The sequence below is a fragment of the Oryzias latipes genome, chromosome 5 (assembly GCF_053564925.1).
Source record: "Oryzias latipes strain Hd-rR chromosome 5, Olatipes_Hd-rR_3.1".
NCBI classification, from domain to species: domain Eukaryota; kingdom Metazoa; phylum Chordata; class Actinopteri; order Beloniformes; family Adrianichthyidae; genus Oryzias; species Oryzias latipes.
Window position 1 is genome coordinate 11,806,109 of NC_136241.1, and position 26,174 is coordinate 11,832,282.

The window sequence follows — 26,174 nt, forward strand, 5'->3', positions numbered from 1 at the left end:
GCTCTGGAGCAAAGAAAGGAAAATGTTGTGCCCTGATGGTATTAATGCATAAACATGAATTTTCATCAGGACTGCTAATTATGGAGATTTTAAAATCACCATGCAACAAGACTGTCTAAATACAAAATTTGTTACACCTAAGCTGAATTACTTTTAATTAATTACTGAATTATTTTAGTCAGGAAACCAAAACAATTCCTGTAGAAAGGAGCTGTCTTCACATTCTTGTTCCACACACAGTACTGTACATACTCATATGAGGAGTATGATTAGTATCTAATAGGTTGTGGGTGTACTTTTTCTGCTCCATGCCTTTTTGTGCAACAAAAGGATAAAAAAAACTGGAGAATTTGACACCCATAAAGAAAAAAAATGTTTTGTTGATTGCTGATGTTTTAGCTGATAATAATAATAATAATAATAATAATAATAATAATAATAATAATAATAATAATAATAATAATAATAATAATAATAGGTTGTTGGATATGTTTTCACTCTTTATATTCACATGTTGTATGTCCATTAAAGCCATACAAACACAATCGTAACATTTTGAGCACAATTCCACAGGATTAAAACTAATCAAGCTCAGTAATTTTTAAATCCCCGTCCACCAATTTTTTTTTTTTAAGCAGCAGGCTTTGCAGAGCTGTGACACCATATGCTCCTGGGTTGGTGTCAGGTATCAGGACCCAGCAGACGGGTGATGTGGGGACCCTCACACCAAGATTGGATCAATAAAGACTGTGCAGACCAGGAAGGATGAGGGAGGAAAAGGTCATCCAGAGATTTACTCAACACAGACAATCCTTTCATAGTTTTTCATTTCAGACATGTACCTGTTTGCCACTTTAACTATATGATAGTTGCATTAACAAAGTTTAGCGATATTTAAAACTATTTAAGAAATAGATGCACATAAAAGATTCAGGTTAAAGGGAGAAATGCAAGAAATATGTTGTTTTCAAAAAAACATTTGAGGCTTTGGTTTCACTCAACCAGTTAAAAATCTTCAGCGGATCTAAAAAAAAACATGCACATAAAGTAACTGTAAACCTTTAGGCATATGTGTGTTGGAGAACTTAGCAATCCACTTAAAGCAAATAAAGAAGGATGCTCTGAAGCATTTCTGTAGGGATGGAGAGAGTACATCTGTGTCATCCTCTCTCTGCCATCTGTGTGGGAGCAGCTGCAGACCAGCCTTGAGCTCACACAGCCAATGCAGTCAGAGAAAGCTAAAGCGAGGGAGGGTCTTTGCGTAAAAGAGAGTCTAGCTCAGCGAATGGGAGTAAAGGAGAGGTTTCCCTGGCTCAGAATGCCCTTGCGTGAGCTCTGCGAGCTTGGAGTGGCAGAGAGGGAATACAGAAGAGAAGCTGGGATACACACACCGGCAGCTGCTGAGGATAGGATAGAAAAAGCAAGGTGATTCCAAATAGGTGTGATAGATATAGTGATAAAATTTTAAAAAGTCAATACAGAGCATCAAGGAATTGCTTTTTTCTTGGACATACCTGGAAACCACTTATTTATTTCTGCAGCCACCTTCCCTGTCTTTAGAACAGACTCCCTTATCTTTTGCATTGCCTTGGTCTCCTTTTTCGCCTGTACTCTCCTGTGACAGACACTGCCACCATGGAAACTGGGAGCCCGAGGAAGATACAGTTCACCGTCCCCCTACTGGACACTCACCTGGACCCAGAGGCAGCTGAACAAGTAAGGAGGAGGGGAAACAAGAGGAAGAAATGTGGAAGCTCAAATGAATTAACTCTTCATTTGTGTAACAGTCATATTTGGGAAAGGGATAAACGAGAAGGAAATCAAGAAATGAGTACACCTTTGTGATCATTTCATCAAAAAAGATCCGTACTACAAGTCAAAATGAAAATAAAAAGAGTGTATGAGATGCTTTGGCATACCTTCGAGCAAAATCCCATTTTCAGCATCCATCTGGATGTTGTGAATGCAGCTCTCTTGAGGGCAGACTAAAATTAAAGTGACCATTGTGGAGGATCCTAAAATTGTGGGATACCTCAGTCGTGATAAAAACGATGCTACAGTTGATTTGCATCTGTTCCCCGTAGAGATAACTAAACTCTGAGCTGCAACTGAAGTTTAATAAACCAGATGGCTTTAGCTTAGGAGCCTTTGGATTTCTAGTTAAATAGAGACAGATGTTTAAATGTTCTATATTTTAGAACATTTATGACGTCAAAGCAAAAAAAAAAAAAAACTACGGGATGGAAAACCTGGACGTTGTAGTTGTACCTGTGGAGAATACAGTGTGAAGATGTGTCCTATTTTTTTGTTTTATTAATACAACACAAACAGAATGGGTCATTCATAATAAATGAGTCCTGAAAACGAGGATTTAAGCACGGATTTTGGAGTCTTTCTCTTCTGTTTCATCATTTTCTTCCTTTGTCTCTTTCAGCTGTTGTCTATTGAATGCTTGCAGTCAGCTCATGGTGTTTGGGATTTTGTGATGTTTTTACGTAAAGTGTTTCAGTTGGGTAAATGATTTTTTGTTTGAAAATGAACACAATTGTGAGTTTTTAACACAAGCAGCAGCGATTGGAGCAGTTTTTATTTGTTGATTTATTGATTGATTTCATTGTAGGAAAGTGACTTTGACTCGTTTTACAACTGTTTCATTGATGAATCAAATGGACGAAAGAGACACCTCCTGTCTAAATTGCAGGCATTACATTTATGAAAACTGCCTTTGAAAGCAAGAAATCAGCTATTTGAGAGCACTCCAGAAATCTTCATCTTGACTGTCCTGCTTTTAAAGAGTGTATTAGGAAAAAGACATTGAGTGGAGGAAAATTGTTCAGGTTAAATTATTACTGGATGTGAGAGTGTTGGTTTCTGCAAGCTGAGCAGCAACATTAGTAAGACTTTTTTCTTTAATTTATGGTTCCCTTTAAGATAAAATTACCCCTCAGGTTTATTTAAAATAGCAGATATGAATGCATGATGTCATTGGACACTGACAAGCTATTGAATGCATGTACATGTGAGGTGAAGACTACCTTTATTTTAAATCTGGTTTATGCCCAGTTTGGGCTGGGAAAATAATTATAATCCACAGCAATTTTGCAAAACTAACCAAACACATTTAAGTAAACATTGAATTATCAAGAATGTGGTAGAGTAAAAAAATATTTTTTTAGGCCTCTATATACCTTTTTTTGAAAATTGAGGTACAATGTTGTGCTTTTACCCAAAGCAAACTTACATTTAGTTTTAATTTCAATGACATTATTTGCTTCCAGTATTTTAAGCCAAAACTGCACAGTCAGTCTTCGTACGTGTTTTATTTAACTCAAGAGCATCTGTGCAGCAACAACAAAAGGCAAACGTTAGCTTTGGAAAATGTCTGCAGCTTGGTCATTCACACTTCATTGATTTCTTTCAGCATCCTAATAAACCCGGCCCCCTGAACCATGTGGGGCTCCATGTCTTTTCCAATATGTGTCAACAGATCTGTAATTTACTTCCACTATAACGTTGGAAAGTGGGGCAGATCATGTTAGCTCTGCCTTGACTTTGGAGCCGAGACAAGAACTGAGACAAAATCTGAGACAAAGCCATTTTTTCTTAGAAATTCAGAAAAATAATGGATAAAGTGAGAAAATTTATTTTCTTTTATAAAATTGATAAAAAAAATTCTTTTATCAATGGAGGTTTACAGTATTTTATGTGAAAACACATTAAAATAAGTCACAACAAAGTAATTTAAAAATGGAACTTCACTCAATTACTGAGAATAACTTCTGTGAATGAACCACAATAGATTCTGGCATTTATTCACAACATTTGCAATGATGCTGTTTGGTTGGTTGTCATAAACAGGCTTTGTAAATCTTGGTTCTCCATGCTATGGTTTGGAAATGTGAGCTTTGCAGACAATATCCCTCTGCCTGTTCTGTTTGCTTCTGGTTGTCAGGGAGCTGATGTACTTTCTCTACGTTTATTTAGAAAAATGTCTGATCCCAAGATAGCAAAGTTTAATAAAACCTTCACTACACACTTCTTAACAGCTGATCTTCTTCTTCTTCCAAATCATCTTATTTTTCTTCTAAAATAAAGCCTATAAGCTATATGTTTTGATTGTTTGTATAGGACCTGTGATTGGCTAACAGGGGACACTTCACCCCAACACCAAGGCAATAAATTGAAGGTTGTGGTTTTTATTAAGTCAACGTCAGCACACTCTCTGAGTCAAAGGAGGAAAGACAATAAGGACGGTGAAAAAGACAAAGCATTGTTAAAAGGTGAGGAAGAGGCTGCAAATACAACCTAAATAAAAGCATTGATGCGCCTGTTAGAAAAGCCACTGCAGAAAATTAAGCAAATCGCACCAGAGTACAACTTTTCCCAAGAATCATTTCAGCTATCCATGTGTTGGAGAAAAAACAAAGGTTGACTGTGTGCAAGTGTTTAAAGTCCCACTCCAATCATCTGTTGATCTATCGTAAAAGTGTTCCCTGTAGTCTTTTTATTATAATGAAGCTGTTTTTAGTCAAAATCAAAAAACTTGTGTCGTTTTCTAGGACATATTTTTTTTGCAGGTCATCAGAAATTCACCTCTGAGTTGTGAGCAGGACTGTTGGCGTGGAGTAAACCCACCCCCGATTCCTGTCATCCATTTGTTTACGCTCTCTCCCGCTAGTTCACAGCCCCTCACAACCCTAACCAAACATTACCAGTGCAACAATAATGGTGGGCAATATTGAAGCTATCCCGCCGTTCAGTTTTGAGCCAGACACCAGCTTAGACAAGGAAAAAAAAGACGTACATGGATCTATTTGTCTGCAAGTGGATGCATCAGAATGGAACCTTTTTTGTCTGCTCCTGTTTCACAACTGTTTGAATAAAGAGATACCGGTACTCATAAATGCAGTTTTAATCTTAATTTTCTTTAATTATGTATTCCATCATGAAAGAAATGTTGCAAGAACCTGTTCAAAACACCAAAAACATGATTTTCATCTGAGTGAAATAAAACGTCAACTTTCTTTGCCTAAACGTGGTGGATTTCACAAGTAAATTCATAGAGTAAAGACACTACAGACTTGTTCAACCCTACATTTTCCAGTTGAGGGAATTTGACCCACGCAGCAAGAATATCAGGCATGTGCTGCCCACCCATCAGTCCTGAAGGCTGTTGTTGTTGTCTGTCATGTGAAGTGACGGAACTGCATTCTAAACAGACCGTGGGTTGAAAGCAGCATGTTCAATTGAATGGGATGCATTAAACACTGCAAGTTTTGCAAGCAGTGGATCAGAGGGTTTTCTCTCCTGTCAGGTTAAAAGAAAAACAATGACTCTGATTTAAATCACTTATGCAGCACTGCAGTTCATTGTGCTTTAACTTACTGGACTTTAAAAACAAACGTCAGGATGAAACACAGAAAAAATACTCTTTAAGAATATTTAATGCATTTATATTTTTTCAAACTCGGCTTAAGAAATGTATATTTATTTGCTGTTATACTGACTTAATTTGCAAATCTTGCATAATATGTAGAATTGTGGAAAACTTTTATCACCTCTTTTGTTGTGTGTTTTTTTTTTTTTACTTATAAAACCTAAAAAGATTATTTTAAAAGGGCAGTTTTTCAATTTGATATGAGCAGATTTTTATTTTTCGGCAACAAAATTAAGTTAGTAAACACTGACTTGAGAAAAGACAGTTATAATGCCAAAAACAAAGAACAAATCCAACAGAATTCAACTAAAAAACTGACTTGTGAGAATTGTGAGAGAAGCTGCTGTGATATTTGATCAGGACCACAGGGGTAGTTTTTATGATTTTTTCCCCCTCCCAAACTATATTTTTAACTACATACAGAGAGAACAGACCTTCTTTCATCTTTTTGTACTAATAACCAAATTAGAAGTCTCTGTGAGTTGCCTGCAGGATGAAAAATGCATCTGCATGAACACTACATATTGTACTGCTTGTGGGTGTTTGCAAACAAGGCTTGAGAAATTTAATCTTGTCCCCTTCATGGTCTTTGGGCGCAGTGCTCGATTTAAGCATCCCCAGCTTTTTCAGTCAGTACTTTTTATAAATATCTGAAAAAGATTTTTTTATTCAGAAAATCTGACCATGAGCACAGAGAACCAAAAAAAAAAAAAGATATCTCAGACAGGGGTAAAGGGAAAGGGTTGTGTTTTTACAGGGAGGCAATTGTGAGTAGCTGACAAGTGTTTCAGGATGAGTTCAGCAATTCTCAGTCTTATATTGACACAAGTCACAACCTCCGGCTGCTTGTTAGTGCCATTTCTCACTCACACCTCTCCTGTACCCCACTGTGGTGCATTCAAGGACAAGAAAACCTTTTTCTGATTGGAAAGACACAGAGCGACTGCAGCAAACCAGCACAGACATCTGTATTGTATTTAAGGCCATTGTGGCATTTAGCAGAAGGGCAGCTCATGTAAGATGTTTTGAAGATGAATGCAGGGAAGCATATTGAGATGATTAGGACACATGGAGAGGAGGAACAGTGATTAAGTTGATAAAAGAGGCCAAGGTTGGAGCGACCCAGATAACTGAAGAGGAGGTCCGTGGATGTAGTAAAGAAGGACATGAGGGAAGCCGGTGTAAGTGATGGAAATGCAGGGTTAAAAGGAGGCAGGTGATTTGCTGTGGAAACTTCTGTAGGTAGCAGCCGAAAGGCCAAAGCTACATTAACATCGCCCTCAAGCGTCCACTTCCAATGAAAAGTGGAACATGTATTTCGGGCTTCAGCGTTCAAAAGTCTTGCGTTCATGCGTAGCTGGGCACATTTTTAAGAGGGCTCTTGGGCTCTATGGAAAAATCATACAGCAGTGTAATGTGAATTGAAAGTTTAAACAGGTCAAACTTTGACCAATCAGGGACTCAGCTCTGGTGGTGACGTATGGATTGCGTCCCTTTTAATTCATGGAAGTGCCAACTGCTGGAAAAATTTTCATAGAGGAGACATTAATAATTGTGGTTAGTGCCTGGGATGGATTTCTATGACACCAAGTCAAGTTTCATTTATCAGAATAGAGATGTGAAAGAAAAAGCCTGGAGCAAGATTTGTGAGAGTGTCCATCTGCTAATCAGTTACAGTCTTGACATTTTTTAGTCTGCAAAAAGCAACTCATTAGTATATCTGTGTCTGCTAATTAGTTTAGCAGAACCAACATATGATAAAAAAAAGCATGAGTCAGATTTACATTTGAAATGACTAAAGTCAGTTAGTTATGACTCCTGTATTTTTTTCTTTTTACCCATAATAACAATAACATTTATATAATAATAAAGTTACAAAATATACCATCTTGTAAAAAAAAGGGACGTTGTTTTTGTCTTAATAATAGTCTACTGTCACACCACAGTATGATTTTTGACTATTTAAGTTCAGCTTTCACTGCTTTGTAAGTGCTTTGTCAGAAAAGATCCATTGGGGAGTGAAGCTGGCAAGACTTTCAGCATTACTCAGCTGGCCAGTCAGCCACAGGGCAATAGTTTTATCTTTAGTATACGTTGAGGTGTGAGGCAGAGCAGCACCATCATTTTTACCTCTTGTGTACACAAACACCACAACTTGAACAGAAAAAAGAAATCTTACCTTTTTATTGTGCATGCACATAACAATCTATTTTAAATGTTTTACTCACAGATGCAGCTTTAATCCTTTTTGCTGCTTTAGGCTGGAAGCAATTTATTAAAATATTAACAATTCAAAAAAAGTAGCTCAAGTTTTTACCAGGAAATCAAGTTAGGAAATTACAACACGTGTAACAGACCCACTCCAATGAAAATTGAGTGTTTGGTGTTTTAACATGCTCTTGTGGCATTTTTCTGATAATAGAGGACATACATTAAGAAATCAGGAGCAGATGGAAACATGCAGTTTGAAAATGAGCTTACTAGTGATGGAGAAAACACGCTGGGCGAGGCACAAGCTGCATGTTCTGCTCTATAACAGGTAGAGAAAAGGGTGGGGGGGTTTATATAGCCAGCAGCCCACAAGTCAGAGGCAAATTTTCCAATGAACTAATGCTGCTCTGCAGAAACTATGTCCGACGACACAGGGTTTTTGATTTTGGCTAAAATTACATAATCGGGATTTTAAAACCACTGGGAAAGCTTTTAAAATAGATCAAAAGATGATCAGAGTGGGACTTTAAGGCTGACAAACATTTCTGGCAATCTAATGTTTAAGTTTAGTCAAAATAAATACAATTGTTCAATTTTTGAAGTTTTGAATCAGCTGCCAAACTCCATTCTCCTGAGTTCTGAAAGAGGTAACAAGTGGGAGATATATCTGCTTTCGTCCAACTCAGCTGTAATGAAAGTTTATCACACAAAACCTGTTTTCTATCAAAATGTGCCACACCGATCTAAGCGTCCTAGGGTTCTCGTTGCATGTGTGTGTGGAAAAGATGGTCTTTGTAAAATGTCATTAAACTGTGGAAACTAATGCAAAAACATGAATCTTCAAAATTTTTGTTTTGAAAAGCTTTAAACTTCAAAATACAGTATGTCTTTTGCTTTGCCATAAGTCTTCTTGAAAATGTACACGTTTGACCTGCTTTCCTGCCCTTTGTGTATCACCATCTCTCTTGCATTTATTTGTGCCTTTTTTTTTCGTCATGGGTAAAGCACACTTTTTTTTTTTGCAGATCAGAAGACGCAGACCTACGCCTGCCACTCTAGTGGCATCGAGTGATCAGTCATCACCAGGTGAGGCATTAAGCTTAGAAAGGTTCAGGAACTATATTATAAGACCAAAGATTTTCAGCGGTTTTTGAGATTTGGTTAAGATCTTTATTTTCTATTTTAAGATATTCTGTCTTTTGGGAACTTTTTGATGTTTTTTTCCCTCCTCATAAGTAATTTTTTCAGCAGTTTTCTTTGTTCATGTGAATTCTTTGATACCATTGTCTGGAGTTTGTCACTGCAAATTCCTAATGACAAGCACTCAGTGAGAGAATATCCAAACTGTCATTTAGACTAAATTTAAACTGCAACGCTTTCCTTTGTTTGTTTTTTCTTTTTTTTTTTTTACAACAGGCTGAAACAACAATAAAGTCTTAGATTCATAGCAAGCAAGTAAATTTTAGCCTTTAATAACAAGAGATCTGTTGCATGAAAGCAAAGCCCAAACAATCCAAACTCTGCAGGATGATTCACCTTTACTTTTACTGCAATGATTCATTTCAGCTCTTGTACAAACCAAATTAATATTCCAGCAGTTAACTCTCACAGAAACAAAAACATCCATGCACCCTCTCTGGAGATCTCTCACGATCAAACAACAGTAGACCCAGGAGTTCTCCTGATGCATGAGTCACATCAGCTTCCCTCCCTGCAATGCTCCACTTGTGTTAGGGTTTGTGTATAAAGTCAGTTTCTGCAGAATCAAGACATGATCAGCAGGGAAGTTGCAGGAGAGGAAATCATTTCCATCCAGAGGGAAAAGACAGAAAGAAACTCTGTTTATAGGGAATGATTATGAGTTGCGTCACTGCGCACATCAAGCACAGAAATTTGCACTTTTGAGAGCTTTGGCTTTGGGTTTTGTGTATCTTGAAAAGCACAGAGATGGTCCCAGATCTAATTTGTGTTGTTTTTTTTCCAGTGATTTGCTTGGTTTCTGTAAATTACTTGGTATTTTTTCATAAGACTTCAATATAGTTTTGAATTAGTTAATTTTAAATTTTTCATCCAGTCAAACTTGAATGCATGTGACGAACAGATACTCCGGGAGAAAAGTCTAAAGTGGCTCACAGCTAAAATAAAAATACATTAACGTAAGGAAGAGCATCCAAGCATGCTTCCTGTGGCACAGCACACATTACAGATGGTTGCACCGTGCAATATTATATTTTAGGATGAGTCATCCTCACTCCAAAGGTTTGTGGGATGCATCAGTGTTATTTCTGTTCTAAAAAATATTATTTTAATTGAATTCATCCAGGCATTTTTACAGAACAGTACAGCACAGTAATTCAATGCATAACAAATGCAACTTCTTCCATTTGGTATGTAATAATGCAAAACCCAGTTTCACATTGATGTTGTTTGGAAATTAAATAAATCATTTTACCAATTTGCAAAAAAAAAAAATTTTAAATCACAAAAAAACGAAGATAGAGCACTTTGAAGCTACGTTCACACCGCCCTCTGTGACATTTATTCAAGTGTCACCTTTCAATGAAAAGTCTATGTAAACGCTTGCCAGAGCTATGCCAGTGTCTACAACCGTTTTGTTTTTTGGGCTCTGTGTACAAAACATTGAACGCGTTTTGAAAGTTAAACCAGGTCAAACTTTCATTCGGGGCCAAGGATTTGATAGTGATATATGGATGGTCTCCCTTTTAAAGTGTAAACCGTTTGAAAATTGATCAGGGAGGAGAAATGAATAATCGTGGTTTGTGCACTGCAAAAATTATTTGACACCAGGTCTTTCATATATCGGAATAGAAACGTGAAAGTAAAAGCCTGAAGCAAGATTTGCTAGAGTTGCACCGCTTCGAGCACCCTTTCCTGCTTGTCCAGGGAACTCCATACACCAGGTGTCTGTTCACAGTTTCAGTGTAGCATTAGGGAGAGAAAACACCAGAAAAGACATCAAACAGGGGAAAAAAACTTACACTAAAACGGAGACTTTGTCTTCACCTTAGCATTCAAGACATAATTTGTTTGATACAACCTTTTTTCTGTTATTATAATTTGTGACAAAAGTATTATTCTGGAAGTGATGCAAACATTGGCTGTATAATAAATGACTGGACCGATTGCATGTTATATCACCGACAGTAAATGGCTTGGCTCCAGCTCCAACCAAATGAAGTCAATTCAGTCGCCATTTTTCCGCGATATGTCCGTCGCCATGTTGGAACCAGATGTTGGTTGGTCGTTGTTGGTCTGAGTGTACATTTCTATGGCAACCACTCTCTCCAATCATGGGTTAGCATTTCAGAAGTGATTGTCAATTAAACGCTACTTTTATTGAGGCCAATTTGGTCAATTTATAACTTAAATAACTTGCACTACAGCAAAAATATCATCAAAAATTAGGATGAGCAAGAACACGTTAATAAATGTAAAATGGAGCGAGAATAGCTGTTCATTTCTCTATAGAAGTATATGGGATTTTTGGGACCAGCGGGTAATTTGCAACGCAAGGGGGGAGGAGTTGCTCAGTCCAGTTCTCATTTACTGTCAATGGATGCAAGTTTATCCAGGGGAGTCTGCAGCAGTGTTTGTTATGTTAGCCTAGTTGTGTCAGTTGTGTTTATTTCTGCTGTATCTTCATAGCTACATGTGAAGTATTTACTGCTTATGGGATTTTTTTTTGTTTGTTTTGTCTTACATGTTGTTGTTTTTTTTCCGTGTTGTTATTAATAAGTATTTTTTTAGGATTATAAATTAAAACTGTCAAAGAAAACACAGATGGGAAACATTCTTGAGGCTGTTGTTTTCTGCATCTTAGCATATTTTTGTTGCAACCTGAAAGCAGGAGCTTAAATTTAGGTCACAGGGGACGCCCCGAGTCGTTTACAACAGATGTAGCTTTCTCCATAAACCTGATTTTACACCTTTTAAAGAGATCAGTATATTCAGATTTAATTTTAGAGTCTGACTTTTTTTGGTTAGAGATTCTTAAAAACAAAACTATGAAAGATCCTGGGCATTTATAACCACTAATTCTTAAACGTCAATGCCAAATTATAATTATTACAAATTATAAAAAAAAAAAAAAAAAAAACAAGATTAGGGATTGTGAATAAAAGTCACAATTTAATTAAGGGCTACTTTGGAAGAGTAACTGAGACCAAAGAGACAGATGCTGAATTTGAGTAGGATGTTGTGCTACTAATGTGAGGGTGTGTGTGTGCATGCGAGAGAAAACTGTCAAAGAGGAGGGGGATGGGGCTGAAAACACATGATGATGAGGGAGAGGAGCTTTGCTGGTGCAGTAATGGTGTGCCACACATCTGAAGAGCCCTTCATTATTAAATGTAAAGCAGATTGCTCTGCCCTGCGCACTGTGAACTCCAAAAGCACAGCTGAGGAACAAAGAGAGCAGAAATGCAAACACAGGGCTGAATTAGACACTAAATTAGAATTTTTGTCTTTGAATGCCTCTAAATCTTTGAAAGGTTTAGTGTCTCCACTTAATCCTGAGGAGACGGAGAAAAGACTCCTGATAAGCACATATCTTGCTTAGTAAATCAAGACATAAAAAAGAAATTATACGAAGACAACAACAAAAAACAGTTAAACATACTTACGTCTATAGATGCAGCACATCATAAAAAAACTTTTGTTTTCCAAGGTATCGTTTAGACATGAGGAGGCAAAATAGGAAAGGACTTATTTTTATTATTACATTCTCAGCATACCTTGCTGATCTTGGCATCCTGAATATTTTTTGTCTTTTTCCTGCAGACTCTCGTTTCATTAGTGAGTTTTTCCAAAAACACACAATAAATACCCACACATAAAATATAGGATGCATGGGAAAATCATTTTCAGCAAAGAGTTATTTTTTTTTTGGCCGCCCCTCTATAAAAATTTCCTTTTTGTTCATCTTATTCAACCAATGCAGGATGTTAAGTCTGGAACACTTTTTTTCTTGAAAATCTTTCAGGGAGTGTTACAATGTCAAATATATGAAAAAAACTGCAAAAATCAGAGCAAATTATCTTATAAAATTCAATTTTCCCAATAACTGCATTGATACCAGGTTTAAGTTTGGAGACAGTTTGGGTTGTTTTTTTATGGAATTCTCCTACTTTTTTCCTGCATTTTTATCTCTTTCTTCAACTGATAGTATTTATTGTTTTGTTTCTGTTTTTATGTTTCACTTGCCTCTTAACTTCTGTCAGATCTTTTTTTCCTCCTAAACCTTCAGGCAAAGAAAAGGAGTTTATCCCTCTGATGTAGTTATATGTTTTTTTGCAGTGTGTTGGATATCTTTTGACCCATTTCTGTTGTGATCAGTGTGACCAGGTGGGCGTGGCTGACTTTTTCCCTGGTGCCTCCCTACATGGCACACCTGATCCTCATCTCATCAAGGTCTTTAAATGCCTGAGCCTGTTGCTTCTCCATGCCGGATTATCACTTTTCCATTGCTCTACATATCTGTGGTTTTCCAGTTTAGCTCCCTGATTCTGCTGCCTGTCCAATTCTGTTCCTTGTCCTGTGAGGAATAAAAACTGTTTAACTGCCCTCGGAGTCAGATTCTGCTTTGGGGTCCTACCGCTCACCTTAACAGAATAATCCGGCCAAAATATGGACCCCGCAGCGTTTGAAGAGGTTAAACATGCCCTTTCGTCCCAAGGGGCCCTTGTTGGACGGCATGATCAAGCTCTCCAGGAAATCATGAACACCCTTCAACATCTTTCCACCGGAATAAATCGTCTCGGCGGTCGCCTGGAGGAGGTCTCGTCTCAACTCACCTCAGGAAGATCCCCGGATCCAGTTCAAGCCGCAGTATCGGATCCAGCCCCGTCACTTGCTCCTCACGTTCTTGCATCATCTCCCCGTGAGCCCTTCATCCCCACTCCCAGCAGGTACTCCGGAGAGATAGGTCTATGCAAATCATTTATCCATCACTGTAGACTCGTGTTCGATCAGCAACCTCTCACTTATTCCTCTGAAAGATCCAAAGTGGCGTTCATCATGAGCTTACTGTCAGGCAAAGCCTCTGCCTGGGCTGTTGCATTAGCCGGCAGTAATTCTCCCCACTGCGACTCTTTGGCTTTATTCACGGCAGAAATGCTCAAAGTTTTTGATCATCCTCTCCAGGAAAAAGACTGGAAATCGCCTGCTCTCCTTACGCCAAGGTCCCGCTTCAGTTTCGGAGTACTCCATTGACTTCCGCATCTCCGCTGCGGAGTGTGGCTGGGATGAAAAGGCCCTCACCGGAATATTTTACCGGGGTCTTAGAGAGGAGATCAAAGACGAACTAGCTGCTCGTGACGAAACTTCCAACCTAGAGGAGTTAATTTCCCTCTCCATAAGGCTGGATAACCGCCTTCGGGAGAGACGCAGGGAAAGAGCAGCTCGACCCTCTCGTCCCGCCAGCTCCTTGCCGGTCACGCCCCTTCATCTGCCGGTGTTCCCTCCACCTGCAACTCAGCGGGACTCCGCGACCACGCCTCCCCAGGAACAGAGCACGCCGCGCTGCAGCGAGGAGCCTATGCAGCTCGGCAGGATGACTCTCACACCTGAGGAACGTCAGCGCCGCATCTACCAGCGGCTCTGCCTCTACTGCGGCCAGTCTGGCCATTTCCGGCCCAACTGCCCCGTACGGCCAAAAGACCGGGCTCATCAGGCTCAGGAGGGGCACTGGTGAGCCGAACCCCTGTGGATCCCTCCTCCAGACGCATCCATCTTCAAGGTACGATCTCATATGACACCACAACATTACAGATCCAGGCTTTAATGGATTCCGGTGCAGATGACAATTTTATTGACTCTCAGTTTGTGTCCCAATCCAACATCCCCACTGAACTTCTACCAAACCCTAAAAAAGTGTTTGCTCTGGATGGTAGACTGTTATCCTGTGTCACTCACCGAACACGTCCTGTGTCCCTGCTGGTTTCTGGCAACCACAGAGAACTGATTAGTTTTAACATCATTTCATCTCCATCCTCTCTGCTGGTGTTGGGTCTGCCCTGGCTTTCACTCCATAATCCACACATAGACTGGTCTTCTCAATCCATAGTTAATTGGAGTCTTTTTTGCCACTCTCACTGTTTACATGCTGCTGTACCACCTGTTTCCACCTCTCCTGAGCCTCCTAAACTTATTGACCTTTCTTGTGTACCATCGGATTATCATGACCTCAGGGAAGTTTTTTCTAAGGACCGTGCTTCCTCTCTGCCCCCTCATCGACCCTATGACTGTGAGATTGAGTTGTTACCTGGTGCTTCTCTACCCTCCAGTAAACTGTACAACCTCTCCAAGCCTGAGAGGGACGCGATGGAGACATATATAACTGAGAGTTTGGCTGCTGGACTCATCCGTCCATCCTCTTCCCCTGTTGGAGCGGGATTTTTCTTTGTTGATAAGAAGGATGGGTCCCTTCGCCCATGTATTGATTACACAGGTCTAAACAATATAACAGTCAAAAACAAGTATCCTCTCCCACTCATGGACTCTGCTTTCAGCTCCCTCCAGACTGCAACCATCTTCACCAAGCTCGACCTCCGAAACGCTTACCATTTAGTGAGAATAAAGGAGGGTGATGAGTGGAAGACGGCCTTCAATACTCCTCTGGGACATTTTGAGTATTTAGTGATGCCGTTTGGACTGACTAACGCTCCAGCTGTTTTTCAATGTCTCATCAATGACGTTCTGCGTGACATGTTGAATAGATTTGTGTTTGTTTATCTTGATGATATTCTGATTTTTTCACGGACTCTTGATGAGCACGTTCAACATGTCAGGCTTGTGTTACAGAGGCTGTTAGCAAACAGGCTCTATGCTAAAGGTGAGAAATGTGACTTTCATGCCTCCAGTGTCAGTTTTCTTGGGTTTGTGATTGAGAAGGGCCAACTCAAGCCAGATCCTGCCAAGATCAAAGCTGTAGAAGGGTGGCCTACACCCACAACCAGGAAGCAACTCCAAAGGTTTTTGGGGTTTGCCAACTTTTATCGGAGGTTCATCAGAAACTACAGCTCTGTGGCTTCTCCCTTGACCAAGCTGACCTCTGTACGAGAACCCTTCTCCTGGTCCTCAGGAGCTGAGGCAGCCTTTATTAAGTTGAAAAATCTTTTTTGTTCTGCTCCTGTACTGTCTCATCCTGATCCTACAGCTCAGTTCATGGTGGAAGTGGACGCCTCAGAATCTGGAGTTGGGGCGGTGCTCTCTCAGCGTTCATCCTCAGATCGGAAGATGCACCCCTGCGCTTTCTTCTCCCGACAGCTGTCTCCTGCGGAGAGGAATTATGACGTGGGGAATCGTGAGCTGTTGGCAGTTGTGCTGGCCTTGAAGGAATGGCGCCACTGGCTGGAAGGAACATCTCAACCTTTCCTGGTATGGACAGATCATAAGAACTTGTCGTACCTCCGTTCTGCCCGCAGACTGAATCCCCGTCAAGCTCGGTGGTCCCTTTTTCTGGGACGCTTCAATTTCACCCTCACTTACCGCCCAGGGTCCCGCAACCTAAAGCCTGATGCCCTGTCCAGGCAATTCGAGCTGCCAGCCTCCTGTGATACTACTCAGGACACAATCCTACCTCACTCCTGTGTTGTCGGTGCTGCCATCTGGGAGGTGGAGCGTGAGGTTGAGAGAGCTCTGAAGGACCTTCCCTCTCCACCTGAATGTCCCACAGGTCTTCTGTTTGTTCCCCCGTCTGCTCGTTCCTCTGTGCTGCAGTGGGGCCACAACTCCAAGGTGGCTTGCCATCCTGGAATACACCGGACTTTGACGTTGCTTAAACAGCGGTTCTGGTGGCCCTCCATATCTGCGGACACACGGGAGTTTGTCCAGGCTTGCTCTGTCTGTGCCCGTGGTAAGGCTTCTCACCGAGCACCAGCAGGTCTTCTGCGACCACTCCCAGTTCCTCATCGACCCTGGTCCCACATAGCTGTGGATTTCATCACTGGCCTTCCACCTTCTGAAGGTAACACAGCAGTCTTGACAATCGTCGACCGTTTTTCAAAGTCCGTCCATTTTGTGCCACTTCGCAAGCTCCCTTCTGCCCTCGAGACAGCCAACCTCCTGGTCCAGCATGTATTCCGTTTGCATGGTCTGCCCCAGGACATTGTGTCAGACCGAGGCCCCCAGTTCACCTCCAGGGTGTGGAACGCTTTCTGTCGGGCCATTGGGGCCACAGCTAGCCTGTCCTCTGGATACCACCCCCAAACCAATGGCCAGACTGAGCGGGCTAACCAGGACCTGGAGGCGGCTTTGCGCTGTGTGGCAGCTACTCATCCTGCTTCGTGGTCAACTCATCTTCCCTGGATTGAGTATTCACACAATTCCTTGGTCTCCTCCGCAACAGGTCTCTCTCCATTCATGGCGTCCAATGGCTATCAGCCTCCCCTCTTCCCCTCTCAGGAAAGAGCCGTGGCCGTCCCTTCTGTCCAGGTCCATCTCCGCAGGGCCCGTCGTGTTTGGCACGAGACCCGGGCAGCCCTCTCCCGCACTGCCTCTCGGAACCGTGCTCTGGCGGACCGCCGCAGGGTCCCAGCCCCGGACTACAAACCGGGTCAGAAGGTTTGGCTTTCCACACGAGACATTCCCCTGCAGTGCGAGTCCACGAAGTTGTCTCCGAGGTTCATTGGCCCTTTTGAGATCGACCGGGTCATCAACCCCTCGGTGGTCCGTCTTAAGTTGCCTGCCTCAATGCACATCCACCCTTCCTTCCATGTGTCTCTCCTGAAGCCTGTCTCCTGCAGTGTTCTCAGCCCTCCGGCCGAGCCCCCTCCTCCCGCCCTGGTCGTGGATGATCATCCGGCGTTTCCTGTTCGCTGCCTTCTGGATGTCCGGCGACGGGGTCGCGGTCTGCAGTATCTCGTGGACTGGGAGGGTTATGGCCCGGAGGAGCGTTCCTGGGTTCCCCGCTCCTTTATCCTGTCCCCTGCTCTCTTTGATGACTTCTATGCCCGTCATCCCGACAGGCCTGGTCGGCCGCCGGGTGGCGTCCCTTGAGGGGGGGGCACTGTTGTGATCAGTGTGACCAGGTGGGCGTGGCTGACTTTTTCCCTGGTGCCTCCCTACATGGCACACCTGATCCTCATCTCATCAAGGTCTTTAAATGCCTGAGCCTGTTGCTTCTCCATGCCGGATTATCACTTTTCCATTGCTCTACATATCTGTGGTTTTCCAGTTTAGCTCCCTGATTCTGCTGCCTGTCCAATTCTGTTCCTTGTCCTGTGAGGAATAAAAACTGTTTAACTGCCCTCGGAGTCAGATTCTGCTTTGGGGTCCTACCGCTCACCTTAACAATTTCAAAAACTTAAATAATTAACTGTCACTGTTATTTTAATCCTCATATTTTTGCTGGATCTTTAACCCTTTCCATTTGACTATTCAATAAGATTTCTACCTTCTTTTACATTCAGGTGTGTGACACGTCCTTTTACGTTTAATCCTCTTGTCTGTCTTGAAAGCTGGGGCATTAGTATTTATTCTGGAATTTATGTCCATCTATGAGTCTTGCTATTTTACGTTGTTTTCAGCTAACTCACAAACTTAAAAGTTTTAAGTTGAAGGCCACAGACTGAAGTGTTTTCATATTGCTGAGATATTAGTGTTAGACGACAGCAATCAAAATTCAGAATCATAACACGGTTATGAATTTCCAGGCATCTGTAAATATGTTGTTTTTGCATTCAAACAATTTTATCTCTTGTAATAAAAAAAAATCTATAACATTCTTGTTTTGTCCTCAATAATTCACACTTTAAGAATTAGAGTGAACAGGAAAACTAGCAGACTGAAAGCAAAAAATGTTTGTGATAATTTATACAAAGAAGCAGTGAAATGGGAGAATTTGAATTATTTTCCAACACAACTGTGGGGCCAGGGTGACATGACTGACCTACCCACAGGCCTTTTCACACAGAGCTCCTTCATCAAGGACTTATTTTTATTCCTAATTAAGCCACATGAGAACAGTGGTACAAGCATAACAAACACAGTTTTAATTCATCTGTTGGAAGTACAGGTCTCATTAATTGTCTCTGTAGAGCCCCACAGTTTGATGGTATAATGTTAGCTTTCTATTTCCACTCTGACAGTTTTTATTTCTGCTTTCATCCTTTTCTGCTGAAATAGGATCATATTTGCATCAGAAGGGCATTTAGTGCTACTTCAGCATAAATGCAGACAAAAAGGACTCTCCCTCTCAAACCGACAGACCCCCCCCCCCCCCCCCTTTTTTATATGGTTCTGAAAAAGGCATCTTCTCCATGTTTATTTCCTCTTAGCAACAATACAGACGGGCCACAGATCAAGCAGACTTGCTCTCATCTCTTTTTGTGTCAGTCAGCCGAGTGCAGGACTCACTGTTGCCAAGCAGGACCTTTTGTCATTGGAGTTTCCTCTCACCGTGCAACACAGATGGGCTGTTTCCTGACTGAATGGGGTTCTTCAGTCAAGTCTACTGCAGGATAAGCGCTCACGTCAGTAAAATTTATAACCGCAATCTAATTATCACCACACAGGCATCTCAAACATTTCACAAAATAAGAGTTTAAGCTTTACATTCAATGGTTTCATAATTACACTACTTTATCTAATAAACATGTATTTTATTATGATTAGAAATATGAATAAATCTGCCTGTAAACATCACTTTTGCAATAATTCTCTGCAGAAGGCCATGAACAATTTCCATTAATGCAATATGCCCAAAATGTACGTAGTGGCTTAGTGACATGGCCTTTAAAGACAGGTGCAACTCAGATGTGATTTTTTTTCTTGTTTATTATGCTTTTTTTGGCTGCAGCGTCTTATGGTCCGAAAACGAGTTCAATCAATTTTGCCCACATTATATCTCATTTATGACTGAATACAAGCACGACTGTTATAGTTTTTTATCTATAATGTAGCATTTAAAAGCTAATTGTAGTATGAAGTGTTGTGTTTCATCTGAATGTTAAATCTAAATCTAGAATACACAATCTCATCAGCAAAACTACAATATGAAATCTACAAGTTAATTTTAAGTCTATACAATGAAAAAATTCCAAAATTATTATGTCTAAACGTTAATCAAAAAATTTAATGGTATGTGTTACATCTAAATGTTAAACTACATTTTAATGTAATTCTTATTTTTTGGATCCGAATTATTAGTTTAAATTGCAATTATCAGCTAATTTGAAATCTACTATCTATATGTGTATAAAATTTAATATTTTAAATGGAAAATGTTAAATCTAGGACCTAATATACATTAGGATTTACATTTCCTAGAGCATAAAGTTGACAATTAGATTTTTTTTCTTAGATTTCAACCTATTTTTGTAAGAGTTCAAATATTTACATTGCATTACATTAATCTATAGTCTTTAAATCACTTTTGTTTTTTGTTTTTATTTATTTATTGAGCACATGCAAATGATCATAGCATAAGTCAATAAAACAAAAGAGAAACTTGAATATTTACATTGAAAAGAACAGCAAAACGTGCAGGGAGGTGGAAGAACCCATTAGGGCTGATGTTGAGACCACCCCCAGATGAGCAAAAGACAATGAAGTAAAGAAAAAAGACAGACAAATTTAAATGCCAAAAAATAAACAATTCACACAGAATAATTAGTAGTAAGCTAACAGTCTATTTTTTAATTTGATTTTGTAAACTGACAAAGAGTTTGCAGTGAAACGTAGGTCAGTATGAGTAATCCATGATTTAGGTCCATGCTATCTTGTTGTCCATGCTATCAAAAGCTGTTCTTTTGTAAAGAGGATAAGTGTTGTTTAGGGATCCTGTCTTCTTAAATGATGGTGAATTTAGTATATGAATAAATAAAGGGGCACTTTGTATATTCTATTTCAAGAAAGTTGAATTTCTTTCTCAAATGAGTGAGAAAGACAAAATCAAGCAAAAAGTCTACAGAGTAAACCACCCACCATTTCTGCCTTTCCTTGTTCAGCTATTGGGTTGAAATCAGCAGTTTTGAGAGATTATGTAATCATTCAGTCCTTTGGGAAGATGGTGACGCAGTTCTTGTGTTATGAAGCAGCAAACGATTGCGCAACATTTTAAACCTGAAGGTTGAGGGAACTTTCATGATGGAAAACACGGACAAAAACAAGCAGAACAGGGAAATTGCATACATTATTCAGACAAATACAGAAGTTGATGGCCGGCTCAGTTAAGATTGAATTTAGGAAGTCCACAATGCCATTTCAAAGCCAACAACAAGACACAGTCTGTCTAATATCAGATTAAAGATGTATACTCATAAAAGTAAAGTGTTGTGATTTTCGAGGTTGAAAAATAGTACTTGGTGCCCAGAGAAAAGAGAGTTTAAGGAACAAAGTGTATCACAAAAATTTCAAACTGCATATTGTTAAACTAAGAATAATATTCACACATGCACTCCCACTTACATACACTGTTTTTGCACTGCCTTGGGATGCATATGTTGCCAAGCAACTCGGTGGTGTCCTAGAAAAAGTTCCAAAGCTAAAATGGGCTAATTTGGATGAGTTTTTCAGATCCTCACCATTGATGTTAGTGAACGGATTGACCACATGCCAGTTAACAGATTTTTTTTTCTATTTTTGTCCTCTGATACTGAGACAGCAGGCTCATATTTCACATATTGACTTTTCTACTGGGCTTGCTTTCATCCAGGGACGCTCAGTTGAGCTTCATAATTCATATGATGTTGGCCTTTGCCTTCTTTGTGGAGGAAAAAAAATTCTCTCATTTCACTCAAACCAGTTCCTTTAAGTGAAAAGATGTAGAAGTACTTTTTTGCCCTAAAATAACCTCACTGTCCTAAGAATTTTGCTGCATTTTTGCTTTGTGAAAATCAACATCTAATAAAAATAATAAAACAAACATTGGTTGTGTCAAAAATGACTCAAGCTCTTCTGACTTTTGAGCTTGAACTGCACCAAACATAAAACCCCTTGGGTTTTGCTGTGACAGAAGTCTCCCCAATTTTAAGATAATATTTTTAATAATAATTTTTAAGATAATATACCAGTGAGGTAAGAAGCTTTTACTTATTTCTAGGACGGTTAATTAGAAGACCTTTTAAAGAAAATTTTAAACATCCAGATAACATTAAAAAAAATGAAGTCCTCATGAGCTTCAACTTTTCTAAATAACACATGAATTTGTTGAGTTGTTTAACTGAGTGATGGGAAATTGAGTTGTGCCGCAGAAGTGGAGCAAACTCTTGCAAGTGTCAAATAACCATCAGTTTTTGTCCACTCTGGTCTGCAACGTTTGGATGCACAGCAGTGCATCACTGACAAAGATTTACTGAGCTACAGAACACACGAATAATGTTTATGGGTCTTTCATGGGCAGTTTGGCATGTATTATATTTTTCCCCTTTTAATTTTACTATGTTTGGCCACTAATCGATTGTTTGCTTCGTCCCAGAAATAGATGAAGACCGACTCCCAAACCAGTTGTATAAGGTACTATAATCTGCTTCATGCTTACTGTAGCTCATAGGCAGATATACAACCTTTTTTCATCCTTAGCTGATATGAAGTGTTTTTTTTTCCAGGCAGCGTTGTTGAACTCTCCTCGACAACGGCGAAAAGGACAAAAAGGAACGCCTACAATGAAAGGTAGAGCTTTATTTTCTGTCACAAAATTTGTAATGGTGTGTCACCCTAAACAAAAATGTCCAAACTGTCCTTAAATGAAAAAAAAATTCTGATAACTAAAGCCTCGACGAGTGAATGCAAAATGATTCTTTTTTTTATTTCCAGGAGTGGTGCTTGAGCTAAAACTTATGTGTTGCATTTCTTGCTGAATTTCCACCAACACTTGTGACTGCTGTGTCTCCGCAGAACTGCAGTTCCTGGTAGAGCACCACTTGTACAGGCAGCAGCAGGGAGCAGGGGATGAATGCTCCTCGGAGAGCTGCTTGTCAGATAGACCGAGCCCCGACTCCGTTCCCACCGGAGAAGAGCTCCCAGATGATGATGAGGCCACCGCCGAGGCCTTTGAAAAACTGCGCTGCCAAATGGAGGGTATGCTTGGAGACTTACAGGGATTTCAACTGAGATTGCTCCTTTTTCTGTAAAACAAACCTATCAACATTAAGAATGAATAAATCAAAAATAACGTTTTACTAAAAACACTTTACTAAAGGATTAAAAAAAATAATGGTGCAAACACTCTTAAATAATTTCTTTCAATTAAAGAGTCAAAATATCTAAAACATATTTTATTAAGACCAAAAAAGTGGATTTGTATCAAAGTTCAAATTCAATATTTTTAACTGAATTTTCATCTTGATTATTTTTGAAATGTTTTAAATGATGCTCCTTTAAATAAGCATGTTGGTACATCTGATTTCATCCTTTTTTAGTAAATCAAACAATTTGATATTAGGGTTTTGCTGAACCTGCCCAACATTTAATAGAAAGCTTGGTTAATGTCCATAACTTAAGTGTTTATTATTAATTCATCAATTGAGTATTTTTTGTTTTAAAGATTTAAAAAACGGTTCTTCAAGACTGCAAGGTTGCCATGCTCTTATTAGACTGTTCACCACTAGAGCTACAAATGAAGCTCTACGTCCAGATGAAAGGGCACAGAGGAAGCTGAGAGGAAAGAAATCAATGACCATTAACACCCGTCCTGTGGAGCATGACCCCACTCAGAAATCAGTTTTTAAACATGCTTTGAAGAATACAAAAAGCTCAGCTTCCAAATGTCATGTGGGATTGATTGACGTCAAGCTGCAGGTCCCCTGTTTCGTTTTTTTTTCTTACTCGGTTGTTGGCAGAGGAACTTTGCTGCTTTGTTTTGAGCTTGTCAGTTTTATCAGTGACTCTCCTCCAGTTTATCTTCTGTTTGTGCCTGTCCCCCTTACAGAGTTCTCAAGGGAGAGTTTATTAGACGAGGCCGCTGGACTCAAGTGCCCCCTTCCAAGAGAGAATCAAGAATGTTCCGATGTTGCCAATGTACCTGATCGCTCACCAAATCAAAAGAGCACACAAAAAGGTACAATGAAAACTCAGAATGTTGCCCTCTCATCACAGCCTTCACCCCAAAAAGAAGTGTTGAGAAAAACATCACTTTACTCTGTGAACCCCACTACATCAAAGAATTGACAGACATTTCTGTGGAATTTAAATGTGTTTAAACCTTTTCATGACCCCCCCACCCCCACCCCCCCACCCCAAAAAAAAGATTGGTGATTTAATTTTTTTAATAATTTAATAAGTTTGTGCTCCCAAAAAATGTTAACTTAAGATGTAAAAATATTGACATGAGGGTTCAGAAAAAAACAACCTTAATTACCCACAGTCTCAGATTTGATATTTGCATTTTTAACATGGTGAAACTGTATCAAAAAGAATTAACTATCAACTAATTTTGCATTCTTTCAATACAACAAGTAGTCATTTAAAAAATGAATACAGAAGTTTTGAAAATTTGCTAAACTTTTCCCACCGATAGTGTTTTTGAGACTTCATGGAAGTATCAATTTTGAGCTGAACATGAAAAGCCCTTCTACTGCCCCTATTGGAATGATAATCCACCACAAGGCAGGAAACATGGACCATGGATCATGCTGATTAGAAAGAGGTTTCAGAAATGCCTTTAACTAAAATAAAAGCAATGGTTAAATGGGGCTAATAACTGTAGAAATGTTGTGACAACTGCCACAATGTGGACATTTAGTGTAGTGGACTGAGTTGGGCTGGTTAACTGTTTGGATCTTGCTAACATTATAAGTTCCGGAGTTCAGTGAACACACCAGGCAGAGACGCTGGTTGGCCCTCGGTTCTGTCACTCAACCTGTTGTTGGGGGTTTGCACTGATTGGGTTCAGCTATTGCCAAATAAAGGAATTTGGGAGGGCTGGTGCAAGAAAGAGGGAATTAAGATGTTGGGGAAGTGTTTTTTGTTTTGCTTTGTTTGGTTGCTGATAAAAGTTGTTGGGCAAGCTGTACAGCGTTGGTTACAGCCTACAGTAACCACGAAATAAAGAACCCAAAAACAGAGCGTCTCAGTGCTGGAAAGGGACGCCACAATATGTACATTAACTCTCTTTGAAAACCAGTGCAGAGAAACAATAAGAAGGAGTGAAAATTGCTACTACAAACATTTGCTGTGCCCATTAAATCCAATTGAAGTAATCAATTTTTATGGTGTCTATACTCCCCTCTCTGTGGTTTCAGACACCAAAGCAGGAGCAGCCAGTGCGAGCCAGTCGTCAGAAACGTCAAAGACTTACAGCCTGGAGAAAGACAAATAGAGCAGAGCTCTGAGCGGCAGGATGATGTTCACAGTCTGCGCCGTCAGTCCAACTAAACGCTGACTAAAGATTGTGTCTGCAGATACACTTGATAGAAATGTCAGGGCATCTTTATTCCTCTACAGTCAGGCCTTAGTTTCCACTTTAACAGCAAGTATTTTTTTGGGGGGGGGGAATTCTGAATGAGGGGAAAGTTCCTAAGTTTGTTTGTTGTGACCTTTCCTCCCCTAATCAGATGCTAGCCTTACGTGCAGGAACCAGGAATGGAGTATTTTGTTGTCCATAATAACAAACTTCTATAAAAGACATGCTTACTGTCCCATCTCTATCATTACTGCAGTCAAACTACTTCGTATGCGATTCTTATGTTTGAACAGTGCAACCATTTTTATTTTTTTTATTATCTTCAGGCAATAAAATTTTATTTGTACCTTAAAAAACTGGGGCAAAGTTGTCAATCAACTCTCATTCTATAGACCTATTCAAATTCCTAATTATTACCGTATTTTTCAGCATATAAGTAGCATTTTTTGGCATAGTTTGGCCTGGGGTGCCATTTTTTCTAAACATAATAGGCTCATATAATCATTATTTTCCCACAAACAACTCTGATCGATCTCCTCCTTATTTGTATCAAGACATTTCAATTCTTGGTTAAATTTTCCTTCGTCTGACTAATGCAGCAAGTCATCAAACTGGGTTGCAGAGACACAGAACGACCGCTGACAGACCCGTCATTCCAACGCAACTCCTGCAGTAGAAGGTTAAGATCGCATTAACCCTTGAGCTATCCTTGGCACTTTAACATTGGGAGTTGGGTCATCTAGACCCACTAGACAGTGCGCTGAACCTTTGTTTCTTCAATGATTTTTGATCTTCACTGGTGTTCATGGATTACATGAAATCTTTCCACCTTTATCCACCTTTGTCATGGTAGGGAGAACACGTCAATGTAAGGGTGGGGTCATCTAAGATATCACAAGGGTTAAAAAAAATTTAAATCCAGACATGGAGAAGTGGATGTTTTTGTAGAGCTCTTCACAATAATAAAAAAGGATCTCTCAACATCATCAGTATCTTTTGTGCATTGTAAATGAGAAATGAAGTCCATGTAGAACTGGGGCTAAAGATTTGACGGTAGCTTCTCCAACACGGGACAGGACCGTTTAATTTATGAATACATTTTACGCCTGCGCCTTCTACGCCTGCGCAACTCACACTCTGAAAAATACGGTAATTCAGTCAAAC

General features: G+C 39.9%; 1 protein-coding gene across 3 annotated transcripts; it reads left to right on the top strand.

The window, feature by feature from the left end:
- Nucleotides 1–1,289: 1,289 nt before the first annotated feature.
- LOC101161796 (protein phosphatase 1 regulatory subunit 1A) lies at nt 1,290–25,446 on the top strand. Of its 3 annotated transcripts, XM_023954883.2 has the most exons (8): nt 1,294–1,425; nt 1,625–1,716; nt 8,674–8,734; nt 22,086–22,123; nt 22,216–22,279; nt 22,505–22,687; nt 23,538–23,666; nt 24,850–25,446. In XM_023954883.2, the coding sequence occupies exons 2-8, from the start codon at nt 1,636–1,638 to the stop codon at nt 24,924–24,926; spliced, it is 633 nt and encodes a 210-aa protein (XP_023810651.1). In that variant the 5' UTR covers nt 1,294–1,425; nt 1,625–1,635; the 3' UTR covers nt 24,927–25,446. The 3 variants fall into 3 exon arrangements, with proteins under 3 accessions (XP_078803216.1, XP_023810651.1, XP_011473162.1); XM_078947090.1 differs by having other exon boundaries at nt 1,290–1,716; XM_011474860.4 differs by having other exon boundaries at nt 1,325–1,716; nt 22,092–22,123.
- The last annotated feature ends 728 nt before the right edge of the window (nt 25,447–26,174 follow it).

What these genes read in the sequence shown, in the direction of transcription:
- LOC101161796 (XM_078947090.1), top strand. Translation starts at nt 1,636, where the DNA reads ATGGAAACTGGGAGCCCGAGGAAGATACAGTTCACCGTCCCCCTACTG. An exon ending in AGGAACGCCTACAATGAAAG is followed by an intron (nt 22,280 to 22,504) that starts GTAGAGCTTTAT and finishes GTGTCTCCGCAG; the next exon opens with AACTGCAGTTCCTGGTAGAG. An exon ending in ACTGCGCTGCCAAATGGAGG is followed by an intron (nt 22,688 to 23,537) that starts GTATGCTTGGAG and finishes TCCCCCTTACAG; the next exon opens with AGTTCTCAAGGGAGAGTTTA.